The 18,096-nt window shown below is 45.9% G+C and overlaps 1 protein-coding gene across 14 annotated transcripts in view; it reads right to left on the bottom strand.

The window, feature by feature from the left end:
* The window catches only part of LOC138203939 (phosphatidylinositol-binding clathrin assembly protein), an 83,138-nt gene that overhangs the window by 2,538 nt on the left and 62,504 nt on the right, over positions 1-18,096 (bottom strand). For 6 of the 14 annotated variants that reach the window (XM_069158960.1, XM_069158964.1, XM_069158959.1 and 3 more), the window contains 8 exons: positions 16,402-16,422; positions 14,206-14,346; positions 13,721-13,751; positions 13,137-13,269; positions 11,020-11,043; positions 6,226-6,282; positions 5,845-5,961; positions 1,377-4,221 (listed from right to left, as the gene is read on the bottom strand). In XM_069158960.1, coding sequence (XP_069015061.1) covers positions 4,207-4,221; positions 5,845-5,961; positions 6,226-6,282; positions 11,020-11,043; positions 13,137-13,269; positions 13,721-13,751; positions 14,206-14,346; positions 16,402-16,422 — 539 coding nt within the window. In that variant the 3' untranslated portion in view covers positions 1,377-4,206. Of the gene's footprint in view, positions 1-1,376; positions 4,222-5,844; positions 5,962-6,225; positions 6,283-11,019; positions 11,044-13,136; positions 13,270-13,720; positions 13,752-14,205; positions 14,347-16,401; positions 16,423-18,096 lie in introns of those variants that run through there. The other 8 variants (XM_069158969.1, XM_069158966.1, XM_069158962.1 and 5 more) reach the window with 3 other exon arrangements.

Raw genomic sequence — 18,096 nt, 5'->3', positions numbered from 1 at the left:
TTGAAGAGGAGTTACATTCTCTACGCGCTGCTAGAACGTCGTTACTACCTGATTGAGGTTTTTAAAAGGTGTGCGTGGCCACTGCTAACTAATGACATCCTTATCTGCGTTTCAAAGTATCTCCACGGACGAAACAGTGCCTGGAACTGAACGACCGTCCCAGCGATCCGTGAGGTTTCGCTTTGCCGCTTCCTAAGTAGCCCTGAACACGAGCTTCCAGCCGCCGCCGAAATCTTACCAGCATTGAGCTGAAGCTCATTTCCGAAAACCGCTTGGGCTAAAACACTTTACGCGTTTCTGGAAAAGCACCGTTTGTCTCTCCCGTGGATATCCGAGCACGTGACTTCGCTGTCTGGGGGTCCGACCGGAGACCGTTTTGTGGGGCCGCTGACATCATAAGGAGAGGCAGAGATGGATGGATTCGAAGGATCGGATGGATGGATGGATGGATGGATGGATGGATGGACGGATGGATGGACGGCTGGCTGGATGGACGCCGTCCAGACGGGTAAAACAGACGAGGACCTTATCTACCGCACACTGGAGCGATGTTTCGAGAAGGAAGAGCACGCTCGAAGCTCGAGAGAAAGCAAAATAACCACAAAGCCTGACAGCCTCTGAAAGGTTTCAACTACACCTAAAAGACAATAGACACCAAGAGAGATAATAGAGAATAGTTTTCTAGACACTGATCGGAGGAGAGGACGATGTGGACGGGGGGAGAAGGGGGACACCTGCCGCCGGAGGTCTTCGGAAGGCTTCAGGATGGCACGACGGACAGAGGCTAAGCTAACACAAGACCGCGACAGGAAGCTTCTAGGAGCGGGTATCTATCCAACGGCGACGGGTGGGCGCAGACGAGCTCGACAGAAGCTGGTTATAATCACTACTATTTGTTGGTTTTGGGTTTTTTTTGTGCTATTTTTATTTTTTTTTTACATATCTACACATACCGAACAGTGACGAAACAGGCTAAAAAAAAACAAAAACAAAGCATTCTAGAGATAGAGCGACTAGACTAGAGAGACCGAAGCGAGATTCTAGAGATTTCACAGCTGAGTGGACGATGAGTTCGATACTGGACTATCACTGATGTGGGACCGGAGATGGGACTACAAAAGGTTTCAAGTTCATCGTTAGAATGGCAGGAAAATAAACTCAGTGACCCGCCAAAGTGGCCGGTAGATCAGACAAACTTGTTAAGATTGTAACCCCCCCCCCTCCCCCCCCCCCCACAAAAAAAAGCTATATCTCTACAAACGTTCAAACCTCTTCCTCATCTTTATTTTTGTTTGTTTTTGTTTCCACCAACCGGGAAAAACTGGCACCAGCTCGACGACGGCAGGATAAGTGCAACATTTTTGCGTGTGCGTTCGTTTATTTTTCCTTTTTTTTTTTTTTTTTTTTTGCAACAAAATTTGATTTTATAAAAACAAATCGAGCGCGTTTCGCGTCCAAACTCGTCGGCTCGCGTTTTTTGGCTTCAAATTTGACCCTCGGTAGTAGCCCTGGATGGAAAACAAAACACACACAAATGTGTAAGCGCGCACACACACGCGCACACGCACACGCAAACACGCACGCGCGCGCACACACACACACACACACACACACACACACACACACACACACACACACACACACACACACACACGAGGAGGCGTTACGCACAAAACACCCCCCTGCAGTCAAACCTCCCGGGGGGGGGGACGGATGCTTCGGCTGTGGAACGGCCATTACGCGAGTCAAATTGGATCCCCGGCGTTCGCCGGAAGCGCCGCCCCCCCCCCCCGCCACGCGACTCCTCGGCGCCGCCGGCCGAGTCGCACTTCCAGCCGCTCACTTCGATTCAGTGCAATTTAAAAAGTGAATTCAACTCGATTCAGTAACATTGAACTCACTCGCTCGGTGCCGCCGTCATCAATCGCCGGCACGCGGCGGAGATCTGCCGTAGGAGGTTGTACCCTCGACGGAAAAAAAAAAAAACGCTCTCGAGTTTTAGAAACGTCTGAAATCCGGTCGGCGAGCGAATGAGCGATGCAGAAAAACGAGGTTCACGCAGTGTTCGTCCCCGCCGCTCGGCCGGGAGGGGGGGGGGGGTTCACGGGCCGATGGACCCCCGGCGAACGCTCCGCCGTCCGTCGGCGAAGCGACAAAAATACACATTCCTTCCGTTCTGCCGTCGTCGTCTCGAGGCCGACGGCGGCCGAAGACTTGAGACGAGCGCGCCTCGTTCGAGGCCTCGTCGCACTTTGAAAACGGCACATTTCCGCGGCGAGACGGAGGAACCCTTCAGGCCGTCGTCGCTTCTCCCGCGGCCGTGCGCACGAGCCCGTTCTGCTGGACGTCGCGGACAGAAAGCCGGCTGTCTCAAAGAGCCGCTTTCGCTCTTTTTGATAAATCTTCGGTGAATTACATTTTCTGAAACCGCGATGGCACAAATTCCCGGGGGGAGGTGAAGAACCCCGATACAGAAAGGAGGAAAAACACTTCGGAGCCGTTTTCGCCGACTGGCTCTACGAGCGTGTTAGTTAATAGCCAGTAGCGATAAGGCAATTGGAAATGCATTAAGCCACATTTTTTATTATAGTCATTATTATTATTATTCTTATTATAGCCAAGGTCCTGAAATCATCCCAAAAAGAAAATATTGCTCACTTTGTTGTGGCCTTTGTTGTGGCCTTTGTTGTGGCCTTTGTTGTGGCCTTTGTTGTGGCCTTTGTTGTGGCCTTTGTTGTGGCCCGTGCAAAACTTCGTTGCCTGTCCGTGCGTTCGTACGGATCGCTATGTAGGTTATAGTTGGCGGTTTGCGGGTTATATTATATTATCTTTTTTTTGAGGGTCGGGGGGGGGTTGCAGGGTTGAAGAAAAACGCCGACCCGCACATAACGTCCAGTGTTAGCAGTTAGCGTACCAGCTAGCATCCGGAACCAAATATCCAACAAAGACAGAACGGATGAATTTCCCGGTGCCACTTTTCTGGTGCGACGAGGCCTTCAGACCAAAATTTGGGTTTAACAGACATCTCTGTACTCAATGCTAACCATCCTCGTCTCTGTGTGTATCTGTAGCTTTAGGAGGAGATAAAAAAAAAAACAACAACAACAACAATGCAGTACGAGTAACGAAGACTTCAGCTTAAAACCCATAACAACAAATGCTCCACTACTATCAACAAAAGCTTCAACAATTTGCAGTACAAGCCCCGATTAAGGAAAAAGTTGGCGGAGAAAAAAAAAAAAAAACAGACCCGAAAAGTACAAAGATTTCCCCAACGGAGCGGAAAAATGACAGGAAACACACCCGAGAAGATTTTGACTCTCTCGCCCGAACGTGGACGAGCGAACGAGGATGGAGAGGAGGTCGCCGGGGAAAAGGTGTCGTCCGAAACAACTGCCGCGCACACGCGCACGCACACGCACAAACATCCCTGTGCACACACACACACACACACACACACACACACACACACACACACACACACACTAAACAAACACCCGTCCTCTCGTGAGTGCTCCCAAGTTGCCGTCTCAGGCGGACAGTAAACCCGGAGAGGACAAAATAGCACCAGTATGAAATAAAGCTAATTCTGCAGCAGAGACTCTCACAGCAGTCAAGAATGACTGAAAACCAGAGGTAGGATTTCCTCCATCTCCTCTCCTCCTCTCTCCTCCTCCTCTCCTCCTCTCCTCTCCTCCTCTCCTCTCCCGTCTCCGTCCGTCTCGCTCATCCTTTTTCCCTCCTGAAAAATCACTCCATCGATAGGATTTGAAATCAAGACAATAAACGAGAGAGAAGCTACAGTTTTACACACACACACACACACACACACACACACACACACACACACACACACACACACACACACACACACACAAGGAGTTGTTTCAGACAACGACCGGCCGGGACGACATCTCCCCCTCCATCCTTCCTTCCTCCGTTTTGTCCTCCTCCTCCTCCTCACTTGAGTTTTGGTGTCGGTCGGTTATCTTCTCATCCGTCTGTCTCTCGTCTCTCTCTCCCCCCAATCTCTCCCCCCCCCCCCACCCCGCTTCATCGAATCCTTCCTCTCTCGTCCATCTTGATCGTCCTCTTGTGTGTTTTCTTCTGCTGTTTGTTTGTTTGTCGCTTTTGGCACTCTGCGCCCCCTCCCACCTCCCTCTTCCTCCTCTTCCTCCTCCTCCTCCTCCTCCCCATCCGACTGGATTACATGAACTGCATCTGGGGGGGAAAAAAAAAAAGAAAAAAAGAAGAGGAGAGAAAAATGGTTTTGTTTTGATCACTTTGACACGACGTTCAGACTTTCTCAACAGGAAGTTATACACTGAAAACGGGAGGATGAAGAAAAAAAAAAAAAAAAAAGGCAATTAACGATGTGAAATCATAAAAAAAAAAAACTAACACGCGAGACAAAAATATTTAAGATTTTTCTTTGTTCCTTTGAATTACAGAATAGCTTCATCTCCTCGAGGGCATTTAGACATTATTCAAATAAAAACAGGGTTGACCTTCTGATCATTTTCTTTTGCGTTTGTTGCTTTGAAGACGACTCCGCGCAATTATACAGAGCGTTGTTTACGACGGCGGTATTGGATTTTGTTTTGAGTCTAACTTGGCGTTCTGTAACCGATTCTTCAGGACTCAATTGGGTTTGAAATGTTGTGCTTTGTCTAGTTGGGTTTTTTTTAACCGCCTGCTGTGTGTTGTTTTCTCTTTTGTCTCCGTGTTGCTTTGCAACCGGTCAGTCTGTCAGCAGTGCGACAGACCTGGCTGTCGCACTCTCGCGTCGCGTTTGTGTTTTGGTGTTTCTATGGTAACTTCGTTAGTGTGGGTTTTCATCAGATAAACACTCTCCGGCAACCATCTGCTGACTCGCTGATTCAAGAATGAACTCTTCAGTCGAACACCACGTCTCCTCTCGTCTTGGAGGCTCCGTGAGAAATACAAAAATGGAAAAGGTGCATCAAACAAGTGTTGTAAGTCCTTTGGACGTATAAATCCGATTTTAAGGGGAATTTAATCGTTGGACAAAAATGTTTCGCACCGCATTTGTTTCAACCTGGTCCCTATTCAAATTTCAATTCCATTTTTGTTTATATAGTGATCAAATCCCAACATAAGTCATCTCGGGGCACTTTAACATCGTGCGGTCCAGACAACAGACGAATTTAACAAGTCTGAATATGAGCAACAGTCGGAAGGAGAAGCTCCCCTTTAACAGGAAGACAAACCTCCGACAGAACCAGATCCAGGAGGTCGTCCGCCTCTAACTTTGTTTGAAGGGATCGCATGATGTCCGACCTGCTAATGTACGACAGACTGGCAGCAGCTAATGATGTCACAGCGCGAGCAACAACAACAAAAAAAAATCGTCCTAGTTTGTCACACGGTTATCGGTTTCTTACTTAAAACACACGGATATTTATACATGTACGAAACCATCAATAGGTTTGAAAACAGTAGTTTTTATTACAATTCCTAATACTTTGTTTTTGATATAATTTCAATAAACAGGAATTTATATATTTTTTCCTAATAAAGAATGACTGATAATAATAATAATGTTGATAAAAAACACAAGAAAATGAACTTCGGGGCGACTCGCCTGCAACGACATGAACGTTTATGACATTTACTGAGACGCATTACTTTTGAACCTGCATTTTCAATCTTGTCAAAAGATGTTTTTTTTTTTTTTGACTCGGTAGTAAATTAATCTGTTGTAAACATATGAAGCATTTAGGATATCGATCATGAGATAGATGATTACTGTGTGTGTGTGTGTGTGTGTGTGTGTGTGTGTGTGTGTGTGTGTGTGTGTGTGTGTGTGTGTGTGTAAGTCACCTGGGCTCCGGGCATGGGTGCAAAGGGGTTAGTGGGTCTGAGAACAGGCTGGTTGTACATCATTGGCTGAGGAGCCATCACGGGTACCCCACCCATCTGACCCATCTGGGGAGGCACCTGGCGAGAGGGCGACACACAGAGAGAAGAGGGTCACAAAAAAACAAGTCCAAAATAAATAAAAAATAGAACCAGAAAAGAGGTTGTTTTTTTCCTATTGAGTTCTGTACGTCAGAGATACGAGGAAGGATCAAAAAGAGATGAACTGATGATAAAAAACACTATTTCAGTCATATTGTGTGTTGTTGTTGTGTGTGTGTGTGTGTGTGTGTGTGTGTGTGTGTGTGTGTGTGTGTGTTTAAGTGCACATCTCTGCACACTCACCATTCCATACACAGGCACTTGCGGTGTGGTCATGGGGAAAGCCATGGGAGCTGGAGCCTGGAGGAAAAAAACAAAGTACAGAGGGCGTCATCTCACGTCTCTTTGAGGGCCATGAAACAGAATACAGGAGTCCAATTTATTGTCTTCAGAGACTCTCGACGCAGTAAATAAAAAAAACAAAAAACACACAAAGCCTCCTGTAGAATCTATTTAACGCTCGAGTATGTGCACGACAACGCAGCGTGCAGCGGAGGTACTTAGCGGATTCCCACGGGGTGGTGATCATTACCGCTGCTTTAAAAAAAAAAAAAAAAAAAAACATTAATTAAAAAAAATAACAAAAAAATGAAATAAACGTTTACTCCACAAATTTAAAACCATCTACGGCCGAACGGGCTCGGAAATTCAAAGCGACGGTCAAATTTGCATCCGTAGTTTTACAACCCGGCGCGTTTATCTGCATCGAAGCCGGCGGTTTTTCTGCTCCGCAAATTGGTTATTTATGGGGAGTGAGTGTCTGCGAGTACATCGCAGTGGACACCCTGGAGGGAAATCAGTTTACGAGATGAGACGGGTGGATGCGGCGCGGCGGCGGCGGCGCCTTGCCTCTCGCGCAACAACGGCGGCCGATCTGTGACACGTGCGGCGGCATTAACGTGAACAGATATCACGGAGGGTTATCTATCGCCCGCGGTAATTTTCCCAGCCTGTAGGGCTGCGGAGTTGGTAGTCGATACACCGGAGATGCATCCCTCCGACGTAACGAGGGAAGAGTCTCGGCGGGGGGGGGGTTTTGGAAACCTGCACCTGCAGATGTTACAGGATCAAACCACTGGGGAGTACCCCCCCCCCCTCCACCCACCCTCACCATCGCGTATAACTGCACAGGTTCAGCGACAGTCAGGTGACCCCCCCCCCCCCCAATCCCCAAGTCCCACTGTTCTCAAAAAGCCATTAAAAACAGCTTGCAGAAACACGCCCGCTGCCTTCGCACACCTAATCCATCATCGGAAATGAGACAACTGTGGCTTTTTTTTTTTTTTTTTTAACATGACTTCATAAAGCCTCGATCACTCCGGCTGTATTAAAGACTACTTCCACTCTGCCGGAGTCTCCAAGCTGGAGGTTGAAGTTGTTGTTTTTTTGCTGAGAGAGAAACACAGAAATGAACACAGTACAATATTTCCACCAAACGCGGGTAACTGGCTGTGAAGTCCTATGATGGATAATATTAATCAAGGGCGACGCATTGGTGGGTTTTAAGGCTTTTATGGGCTAAAATGAAACTAGTCCTGCATTATCCTTTAATTGCGACTTATGCAACGACACCTCAATCAATGTTTTAAACAAATAGCACGTCGGGCTCATTAATCTATAAAAACAGCTCCTAAACGTGGGCCTTAGAGGGAAAAAACACTAAATCCTACTTTCAGCCCTTAAGAAATACAACTCATAACAGCAGCGATCAGGAAATACGTGTTTGCAAGAACTTCTCTTATTTATTTGCTGATAACTTCAGTGCAATTTCTTCTCATTGTTTTCCTGTCAAAAAAAATAATCTATTTTTGATTACTGTCCAAATTTGAGCATGTATTGACTTGTATGAAATCAGTGAAAGTCACAGAGAATCTGAAAGTCTGTGTGATTAGATCTGACTCAGAGGAGGAGTATCATTTTTATTTAAATTGTACAAATTCCCTTTCCCTGTCTTTGCTTACAAATTTAAGATATACTTAATTTACATCTTTTGAACATTTTCCCTCATTTTCTACCTGCACAATGTTGATGAAATGAGGTGTTCAGTGCCGTGATCACTTCACAGCGTGGCGCATTTGATGTTTCTTGTGTGCGACGTGAACTTTTGAGCACTACGCCACTCTGAAACTCGATTTAACACGCGGCAACGCGTGAGCTTCGAAGGTACTTCAAAAGGGGAAGACAAGCCGAGGACGCGATTCTGCGCTCGGAGACGCGAAGGGGCCTTCGGGGTCGGGTGAACTGATCTGGAGAGGTAATCAATGTGATTGATCAGCATCTGCTTTTAATTCCGGCCTCCGTAGAGCGAGCTGTGACGGCGGCTCATAACCATCGATCAAAGTGATCTCCCAGCTGCCAGAAATAAAAAAAAAGAATAAATTAAAAAAAACAATTCAGTCAAATGACTTGAATTTATCTGTCAGACACGTTTATTGCCCGCTCAGTGATACACCAGCGGTTTCACGGCTTCAGTATTTGAAACCCTGATTAAAGATTAGATCGACTTTACTGTCATCCTGCATCTTTACCGCTCGTTAATTAGCAAACCCTCTGTGTTGGACCGGTCCGTCCGTCTTTATGCCTCCTTCTGCTAAAACTGACAGCGGGCATTATTTTATTCGAGTTTTTTTTTTTTTTTTAAATGTCGGAAAGACCTTGTTTATGCACGGCTGCACGTTCTCTACCCGTGTTTTTGACCGTGCGTCTTTGCGTCCAGCTGCCGGCCCCGTGTTTTACATTCAAACGGTTTGTATTGGTCCTCGTTATGTTCAACCTTTTCGCCTGCTGTTTCTATCCTTCGTTCTGCCTCCTCGCCTGTCTGTGTATTACATTTGTTTTTGTTTTTTGGGAAATCTGTTTCTCCTCTGCATCTTTCATCCCTAGTTCTAACAGTCAGCGCTGAACGTCTGCTATTCCGCTGGCCATCTCCTCGGCGAAGGCAACTTTGTCCGGTCTGGTCATTTCTCTGACCTTAAAGGACCTGAAAGGTTGAGTGAAAGTTAAATAAGTGAAGAAGCTTCGCTGACATTGTATTGTATGAAGGCGTTGCAGCTCTGCCCTTCTGGCGAGAATCTGAGATGTGGGAGTTTCACTTATCATGCGCGATGCGTGACAGCCTACTTATCTGCTGCTCTGTTACCTGTGATGTCTTGTATATTCCCTCCACTCGCTGCTATGACTTATTCATTATGTTACGGCTTATGGAGGTTGTGTTTGCCGTTTCGGAGACATGCACGACAGACAGAACGACTCATTTCTGTCCCTGAGAAACAATAAGAGTTCATCTCTCGATATTTTCCTTCTCTATGCTTTTTATTTGTTTGTGGTCAAAGCTGATGCATTTGTTTTGCTGAATGCACGTTGGAGGCGGGACCCCCCCCGTCGCTGCCGACCAAACCGCGTAAGGATTTTTCGTCTGGAACCTTATATAGGAGAGAAAAAGAGTTTGTTTAGCTGAGGAAACAACCGCCACATTTTGTATCGCGTTGCTGAATTAATCCCTCCAGGCAATTTCTGTTCTTGTCAGTGAGAGTCAGAGGTGAGAATAATGCACTCGATGCCTTCAGAATTATTCGGTTTAGCATAAGTTTACAAGACTTTGTCCCTACTTGAGATGTACATCGTTAAAAATGAGCCACAAATGTAGAGTTGTTGTTTGTTTGTTTGTTTAAACAGAAGGCTGAGTGTATTCCTTCGACAGGTTGTAGTTTTTTAGCAAGCGTTACGCCGACATGAGATTTATTTAAACATTTACCGGGGACACATTTCATCTGCAGTTTTGCTGCTCCAGTGAGTATTTACAGCAGAACTGTGAGTGCCAGACTCAAAATAAACTACCAAAGGGTTTTAATAAGGTGCAATGGGTGTGGTTCATTGAGGTTTGTAAAAAGTTCAGAGACTGTTGCGTGTGCGAGGCAGTGGGGGGCGGGGGTGGGCGGGGGGGGTGGGGGGGGCTGTAACTTTTGTGAGTAAGTATTCCAAGTTAAGTCACTGGATCAACATCAGCACCGGAGTTACACACAGTTTCTGTTTGTGATTTCATGACTGGAGCAGAGAGGTCACGTCAAATTTGTCTCAAAGTTTTGGGGAACAGAAGGAAATCACAGTGAGCCAAATCTGGCGAGTAGGGTTGGTAGGGAAGCCATGTTGGTGACTGGGCGCATTGGCGTCGTTGGAGAACCCTGTTGCCATGGCGCCACAGTTCGGGTGGTTTGCGGCGAATGTTTTCCCTCAGAACTTCACAGTGGAACTCGGTGTTGACAGTCTGACCCCGTGGGGGAGGGACGAATTCACGGTGACACAACCCCGCCGACGTCAAAGAAAACCCAACCTTGTGTCTCCCGACCTGACGCGCCGCCATCGGTCTCGGACCGACGAAGCTCCGCCCCCTCTTGGAGCACAAATGCCACTCAACCCAGCTCCGCCCCGGCTCAGCGTTTCACCGCCGCAGACTTTCTGGAGCATTTCAAAAGTTCCCCACTGCCGATTTTCTGAGTTTCGCACGAAATGTGACGTGCGCCCAATTCCATGGTGAAATTGCAGATGCACATATCACAAAAACGTGTATCTCAGGCGCTGATGTTGATCGAGCGACACATCTTACAATACACGCTCACGGTAATTATAGCCCCCCCCCCTTTTTGATCCACCCTTTTTTGTTCACCTGATGCGCTGGCGGCAAATTAAAAACACGCCGATCTTTTAAAGAGCTTTACAGAAGAACGCAGAACAGCAGGTGTGAGGGGGAGAAGAGATGCTCCTCGTTCCAACTTCCTGGTTTCAGTCAATTCGCTTGCATAACTAGCGCCGACTGTTAGCTCGAAGCGCAGGGGTGAGAAGGTTATTTGTGGAGCTCGGGCGAGAGCAGACTCCAATTCTTTTTGAAGAAGTGTCTCCGAGGAACAGGAGAAAACGAAGAGGTGACAGAGAAAGAAGATGAAGAGGGGAAACAGCGTGGGGGAGGTCGGGAGCCCGAGAACAGACGTTTTCTGAGCAGCTCGTTAAGACTCGTCTTACTAAACAGAGATAAGTACTTACATAACTAGTATAGAACATTCCATTCTGCATCAGGACGCAACGAGGAAAAGGGACAAAAGACAGAGAGAGACAGAGAGGAGGGAGGTAGACAGAGAAGAAGAGAGAGAGAGAGAGGGAAGTGAAAGTGAAGGACAGACACGGAGAAAACGAGGAGGAGGGTGATGAAAGAGCGACGCAAACAGGTGCGATGAGTCAAGAGAGTAAAAGAAAAAGGGATTGGATGTCAGATTGGGGGAGAAAAGGGGGAAAGGAGAAGAAGAAAGAAAATGTAAGAAAAGCAGAAGAAAAAGCATGAAAGCGGTAAACGGAAAAAAGCAAAAGAAATGCCAGGATCACAACGTAAGCACATCAGCATGTAAACCGAAAAGAAAAAAAGGGACAGGGGGCAAAATAAAAAAATAAAATAAAAAAACCACAGCAGATGTCAAAGGCAGTGTGGCGAAAACAGGACGAGCAGATGACAACGCAAAACGGGAGTCGCAATAAAACAGAACGCGAGCGAGTGATGGGAAGGAAGACAAGTGGATGACGGTGCAAAACGGGCGGAAGAGAGAAACGCAAGGGAAAGGGAGGTGGGGGGGGGGCAGGAAGGAGAGATTAGAGGGAGTGACAGCAGGGGTGAAGAGGACAGAGAGCGAGAGAGAGAGAGGGGGAAGCAACAGGAGAAGAAAATGAGAGAAAAAGAGAGGAAGTGGAGGGTTAGTGACAGTTTGTCCTCGTCAGCCAGAAATCGCAGCCCAGAGATCAGGAGGACAATCAGGAGCTGCCAAAATCAGCACACACACACAAATACACACACACACACACACACACACACACACACACACACACACACACACACACACACACACACACACACACACACACAGCATGCACAGGCAGCTGTACACTGTAGCAAGTCAATATGCTCACATCCATCCATCTATGAACGGGACACGACGGAGGACGTCAGCATGCACAGGCAGGCGCAGCATTCAGTGGGTGAACTGAAGTTTCAATCAGCTCAATATAAAGTTTCCGAAACCAAACATTGAGGCAGATTTTGCCTCTAAAATTGGCTGAAAAGCCAAGAGGGACGAAGGTATTTTTCCAACATTTTGGGGAAGTTTGCTTCAAGGCCAAAAGTTCAATGAGAAGCTGCTTTCGTTTCTATCAGGTGGCGTTTGTTGCTTGTTGTTTAAAGTCTTTATGCTAAAACATCCAGCTGCTGCTGGCTGCGAGCCCAGAAAGTAAGCCAATTTTTATTTTCATTTTTCATACTTCATTTTCTTTCATATAGATTACACACATTAGATACAGTACAAATTGCCAATTAGTGAAGAGCTTGTTGGTACATTTGTTTGGAGCCAAGTTTGTCTTTTCCCCCCTTTTATGTCATATTGTGGAAATGGTGCGTTCATGAGCAACTGGGAAGTGGGAAAGTTCCGATGTCTGAGTGGTGGGAAAAAAAACCTTAATGCCTGTTTGTGATCGCTCCCGACTTGCAAGTCGGATGTTACCAAATGGGAAACGTTCCCACTTCCCAGCAGCCTGAACGCACCATAAGCTAAACTAAGCAGAGGCGTTCATATTTAACGGACAGATACGCCTTCTCGGCAAGAAATTAAACGAGCACTTCCCCCAAAATGTCAAAACTGTTGCTTTAAACAAGAAGACAGAACATATCGAACACCTCCAACACTTCATTTAACACTTACTTTAACTTTGGAGGAACATTAACGAGCTTTGAAGAATAAATGGTTTATTACAACTTCCTTCGTAGTTTGGGGCATCATGTCTGTAAACGTATCTGTATTGGCATGTGATGGTATGGAGTGTAAATTGCACCATTTGTCTTTGTTTTTCTTCTCTTTCAGTTTTGGCTAACCTGTAGGTTTCTTTCCAACCTGCCCGACCTCGTTTTTCGTGCTGTGCCGGACTTCTTGTTACCAAAGTCCAAAAAAAGTCAGCCAGGAGCTCGGTGAATGAATTCAAAGTTATCTCTATTAACAGAAATGATGCCCTCGAGAGTAAAAAAAAAATAAAAATTTTTTAGCAAACCACCGAACAAGACACTTCGGTGGGTACTTTAAGGGGGTTGCGTAAAGTCACTACATGGTGTGTTTGTGTCTCCTTACCACATGTGGTACAGGCATGGGCTGTGGGGCCATGGGCGCCGGGCCCCACTGCGTGGTCGACATGGTCTTGTTCTGCCAGTTATGGCCGCCCGTCAGCTTCTTCTCTCCGGGTTGGTTCCACTGCATCTCCGGCCTGTGAAGAGGACTCAAGTGTCAGGAGTTCATTCACGATTCATCTCGCAACACCAAGATCACGTCTCGGAGAGAAAAAGGAAAGATTTGCTATTTACTCGTTTTTTTCTGAACCTATTTCTTAAATTGCTGGCGAGCTGCTTCATGAATTTTAAGCACTGAATTCTGCAAATGCTGCAAAAAGAATGAGTGCGATTCTTGTCTTTTAACAGTCTACAGATCCACTTTGTCACAAACCCGTGCGCATAAAACCCATTAAATACTAAATGACGAATCTGGTTTTGGATTAAGTACTGAAAGTTTGCCTCGGCCGCTGCCAGGATTCCTGAGACGAGTACGACTAGATGGAGCGTACATCTTTTACACGGCATAAATCCTCCTGCAGCCCGAAACTACAAGGACATCTTCAAAAAAAAAAAAAAGGTATCATCATCACAACTCCAGAAACTTACTTCTTGGCCGGGGTCCCAACGAACTGCAGATCTGAGGAGGGGGAGAAGCACAGAGACACGGAGTGATCGCAGTTTAAAGGGAGTAGAAATGAAAGACAGCGCGGCAGGTATTCCAGCCTCAGACACCGGTTCGCTCTCTGATTTTACTTTTTACTTTGTTCTCTCATTCCCGCTTGTCTAGCTTGAAACATTTAGATGTTTCTAATCAAAATTGGAAAGGAGGGGTGAAAATAATATCTGCAAACAGATGAGTGCCAAGCCTAACCTAGTAGATAATGTTAGCTATTAAAGAGGTGTAATATTGGTGCATAAGAGTAAAAGCTCTTTTTAGTACCGTCTGCGTAAAGAAATATGAGTAATCACAGTTTAAACTTGTGTTTGCAGAAATTGTTTAGTTATGTAACTGTTCAGCTACTCCAACTGGTAAAGTGTATTTTGTTTTTCTCTCTCTTTGTTGACACGTTGGCATGTATCTCGACACTCACTGCCCACGAGGTTGGCCAGAGAGGAGTCGAGGTCGTTGGCGAGCAGCTTTCCTCCGTGGTGGATGGCCATTTGATGAGGAGGAGGAGGCGCGGCGTGAGTGGGAACCGTAGGCTTCAACAGGTCTCCGAGAGCATCGAAACCTGAGGAAGGACATCAACTCGTACGTGTAAGTGAGCCGGGAAGTGACGGCTTGCGCTCGGCAACAGGAGACGTGAACATGTAAACACACAGAAAAGAGGCGGAGAGGAAAAGCGAAAGCTAATATGCTTCAGATGTAAGTTGACCGTTCGCTAAACCCTTTCCCTGTTCAATTACAGCTTAGCAACTAGAATTAGACACAGAAGGCATTTCAAGCTTTGCATTTCCCCGCACAGTATGTCGAGGTAATGAGGGCCAATTTATTTAAAAAAAACCATTTCGAGCGAGGAGTACATTTATCGTTCGCCTGCTTTAATGTCAGCTTCAAATGTTAACTAGCTGACAAATACAAATACATTTTGCGGGGTTACAGGTAACAACACTGTCCACGACGGGGGTCTCCAACCGTTTTTACACGGAGAGCCACTTGTGTTTCTTAACATTTATTCACATAGCTGAGCTCCACCCAAACCGGCTGCATCTTTTACGTGAACGTTAACAAATTGGTCCTGAACAACGTGTACGTTTCGTATCACAGCAGCTTAAATTCAAACAGCAAGCGAGTGTTTTCTACTGGATGCTTTGAATTTGAGATGTCGAGTCGTTCAGCCGACCGGCGGTGTTACTTTGATCTCTCACTCACTCGGCGACGGACGCTCGTTTTATAGCTCAAGCCCCCCCAAAAAACATTGTATTTATGTTACTTTCCAAATTTATGAGCACCCGTTTGTTTGGACTCGGGTGTGAGAGTCTCTGCTGCGTTTTGCAGGCGTGTTGCAGGTCGCGTTTCTGTCCTCTGATCTCTGCGTGTTTAGCGAAGGGCGGCACTACACCCCAAGTAAGTCTATGTGTGGGGGGGAAAACTGCATATTGTTTGAACCTTTAGCGAGCTACTGAGCAACGAGCTACCGGTAGCGTTTGAAGGACGTGTCGGAGACCCCCGGTGGTTCGCTTCACTGGATCAGCTACCCCAGACAACGATACTAAAGACGGTATTATCGTAGTTGTAGCAGCCTTTCTTTAACATCTTTAATGTTATCTTAAAAAGCGAACCAGCTCTTTACAGCTGTCACACACAGTTACTGAAGGAAAATGACATGTAAAAATCTCAGACCCACCGTTTCCAAATTGACTGATAAATCTGCAACTGTTGAATCATTAAAATACAAAAACCTTGACAGGCAGCAGTAACTGATGTGAGCGGCGAGTCAATAGTTGTAAAGCTTTTTAAACTCAAAAAGGGACAATTTATGCGCGAGGGAAAAGAAAGTTGAGCAAATGATGCAATGTTTTTGTCTGTCAGAAGACTTTAATTCCCCAAATCTAATGAGCGCAGACTCAACTTTCAAACTAATTTTCCAAACTTTTTCAAATACTCCCAGTTTGACCGTGTTAATGATGCGGAGCTGGAAAGTTTTGATCTGAGAACGATGTGCTGAGTAGTACCTCCCTAATACCAACGCCTCAATCTCCCCGCTAGACTTCCTGTGAATTGAATTCGTCCCGACCTAATTTTAGCGTTTAGCTACATGGGACAGAGATTCCTGTTTAACTCCACTCTTGTATTTCGCTGTCGTACAGCAGCCTCGTTCTATCAGCGAACCCATAATCCCTGACTCAGTAGCCCGCAGAAGTTGTTCTAGGTGATTGATTTATCTGTTCGTAGCTGTCATGTACACATTCTTGACTCCAAACGCCGAGAGTCTCCGGCGATGTGTGTGTGTGTGTGTGTTGATTGTGTGTGTGTGTGTGTGTTTGTCCATTGTCTGTAGGTACAAATGACAGAGTCATTTCCTGTGATGGTGCGCATGTGTGTGTGTAAGTGCCTGTGTTAACAGCACCCCGTGTCAGCACTCATTCAGCTAATGGCTGACTACCGCTCTGGAGGTGTGACTGCGCATGTTTGTATGTGTGTGTGTGTGTGTGTGTGTGTGTGTACGCTGTGGTCAACATTGATGAAATAAAAGCAGGAAAAGGGAGTTGAAAGCAAAAAGTAAAAGCTGCTTCATGACAAGCTGTTTGGGTGCGACCCATGTTAAAGGTTTAAAAATCAATACCTGGAAAGGCGACGACAGGAGCTAAGAAACGATACAAAGCAGAAAAGAAATGTGCTGTTAATGTACAATGGCACTGCAAAACAGGAGGGGGGGGGTGAGACGAAGAAGAGAGGCAACCGATGGTGGGGGAAAAAAAAAAGGGAGGAATAATATTTAGTTAGGAAGCGGTGTATAGGTCTGACAGTGGTGCTGACACAAGAGATTCAGAAAACACTTTTCCTGCTAGCTTAGCAGATGAGAGAAGAAAAAAAAAAGGAGGGAGAGGAGGGAAAACATACAGAGGCAGGAAGAAGCAGAGAAAGACAGGAAGACGAAGGGATATTAAGAAACTAGGAAGGAAAGAAGGAGCCCAGTTCTGCCCACTATCTTTTTAATTCTCTCGACTCTAATTTCTCTCCCATTGTCGGCGTTTTCATTATCGCTGTGATAAAAACACTCTGGCAGTGTGGGGGATTTTTTTTTTTTTGTTGTTGTTGTTTCTTAAACCACTGTGTCAGTAAAGCTCAGTGAATTAAATTGAACCAAGAGAGCAATAGAAGAGAGGCAGAGATAAAGAAAGAGGAGGGAGAAACAAGCTCCCTCGGTGGATCAACATTACTGGGCAGCGAGGAGGAGGAGGAGGAGGAGGAGGAGCAGGAGGAGAAGGAGGAGGAGGAGGAGGAGCAGGAGAAGGAAGAGGAGGAGGAGGAGAAGGAGAAGGAGGATGAAGAGAAGGAGGAAGATGAAGAGGAGGAGGAAGAGGAGGATGAAGAGGAAGAGGAGGATGAAGAGGAGAAGGGTGGTGTGATGAAGCCAGCACTGACAGTTGTATTGAACTAGGAGGATAATGATATCAGTGTTAGCTTAGGGTTTTTTTGTCGTTTTTTTCAGCGATGGATTTGACAGTCAATAGAGTTTAAGATCAAAAGGAAGGAAGTAAATCCATGTTGAGGGTTCAACTCCAGAAGGCTGCCGCTGACTGCTCACAGATGCGGACAGAAAATTAAAAAGGCCGCTTTATCTGAACCTCTCTTCGTAAACATGGGAGTACCCAACATCGCTGGCTTCTTCATACAAAAGTGTCCCTTATGGCTTTATTAAAGATATGACAGGATCTTAAAAAAAAAAAAAAAAAAGGAGCCACAATGCTCGATAATTGGCGCCTGGTGATGTGACATAGGTGTCATGAAAGAAGAGGCTGCAACAGTGACGGGTTTTAAAACGTATGTTGAAGTCTTGTCTAATTAATTGCAAGTCCTGAGGGACGATCTGCCAATCATTTCACAGTGAAACAATATCTTTATACCCGGTTTTAATTCGTTTTCATGGTGGTTTCATACGATCATCGTGTTGTTGAGGCTTGTTTGAATTCACCGTTTGTTTTTTTGGTTTGTTTAACGGCTTTGTAACTCAAGTTTAGAAAAGCGCTATTCAAATAAAGTGCATTACTGTTTTCTCGTCGATTTAATTGGGTCACTAAGCTCCACCTCCTTTAGTTACGGTTGCTATGCCTGTCAAACTTTACCGTGTCGCACGGCTCATCATCACCTAGAACTGCTAACTTGGAAAAATTACAACAAATATCAACAGTTAAGAAAGTGCCGTACAATAAAAGCAAGTTTTGAGGAGGAATTTAAAGCTATCGAGTCTGACTCATCGCCAGGAAATGATCAAAGAAACTGTGTTGTTCTTGTATTGAAGCCCTAGCGCTGGTTA

This window comes from Embiotoca jacksoni, unplaced genomic scaffold (assembly GCF_022577435.1).
Source record: "Embiotoca jacksoni isolate LCO1_2020_lvr unplaced genomic scaffold, fEmbJac1.0.p SCAF_24, whole genome shotgun sequence".
In the NCBI taxonomy this organism is placed as follows: Eukaryota; Metazoa; Chordata; class Actinopteri; family Embiotocidae; genus Embiotoca; species Embiotoca jacksoni.
The sequence above is the reverse complement of the archived record's forward strand: the minus strand, read 5'-3'. Positions and strand labels throughout refer to the sequence as shown.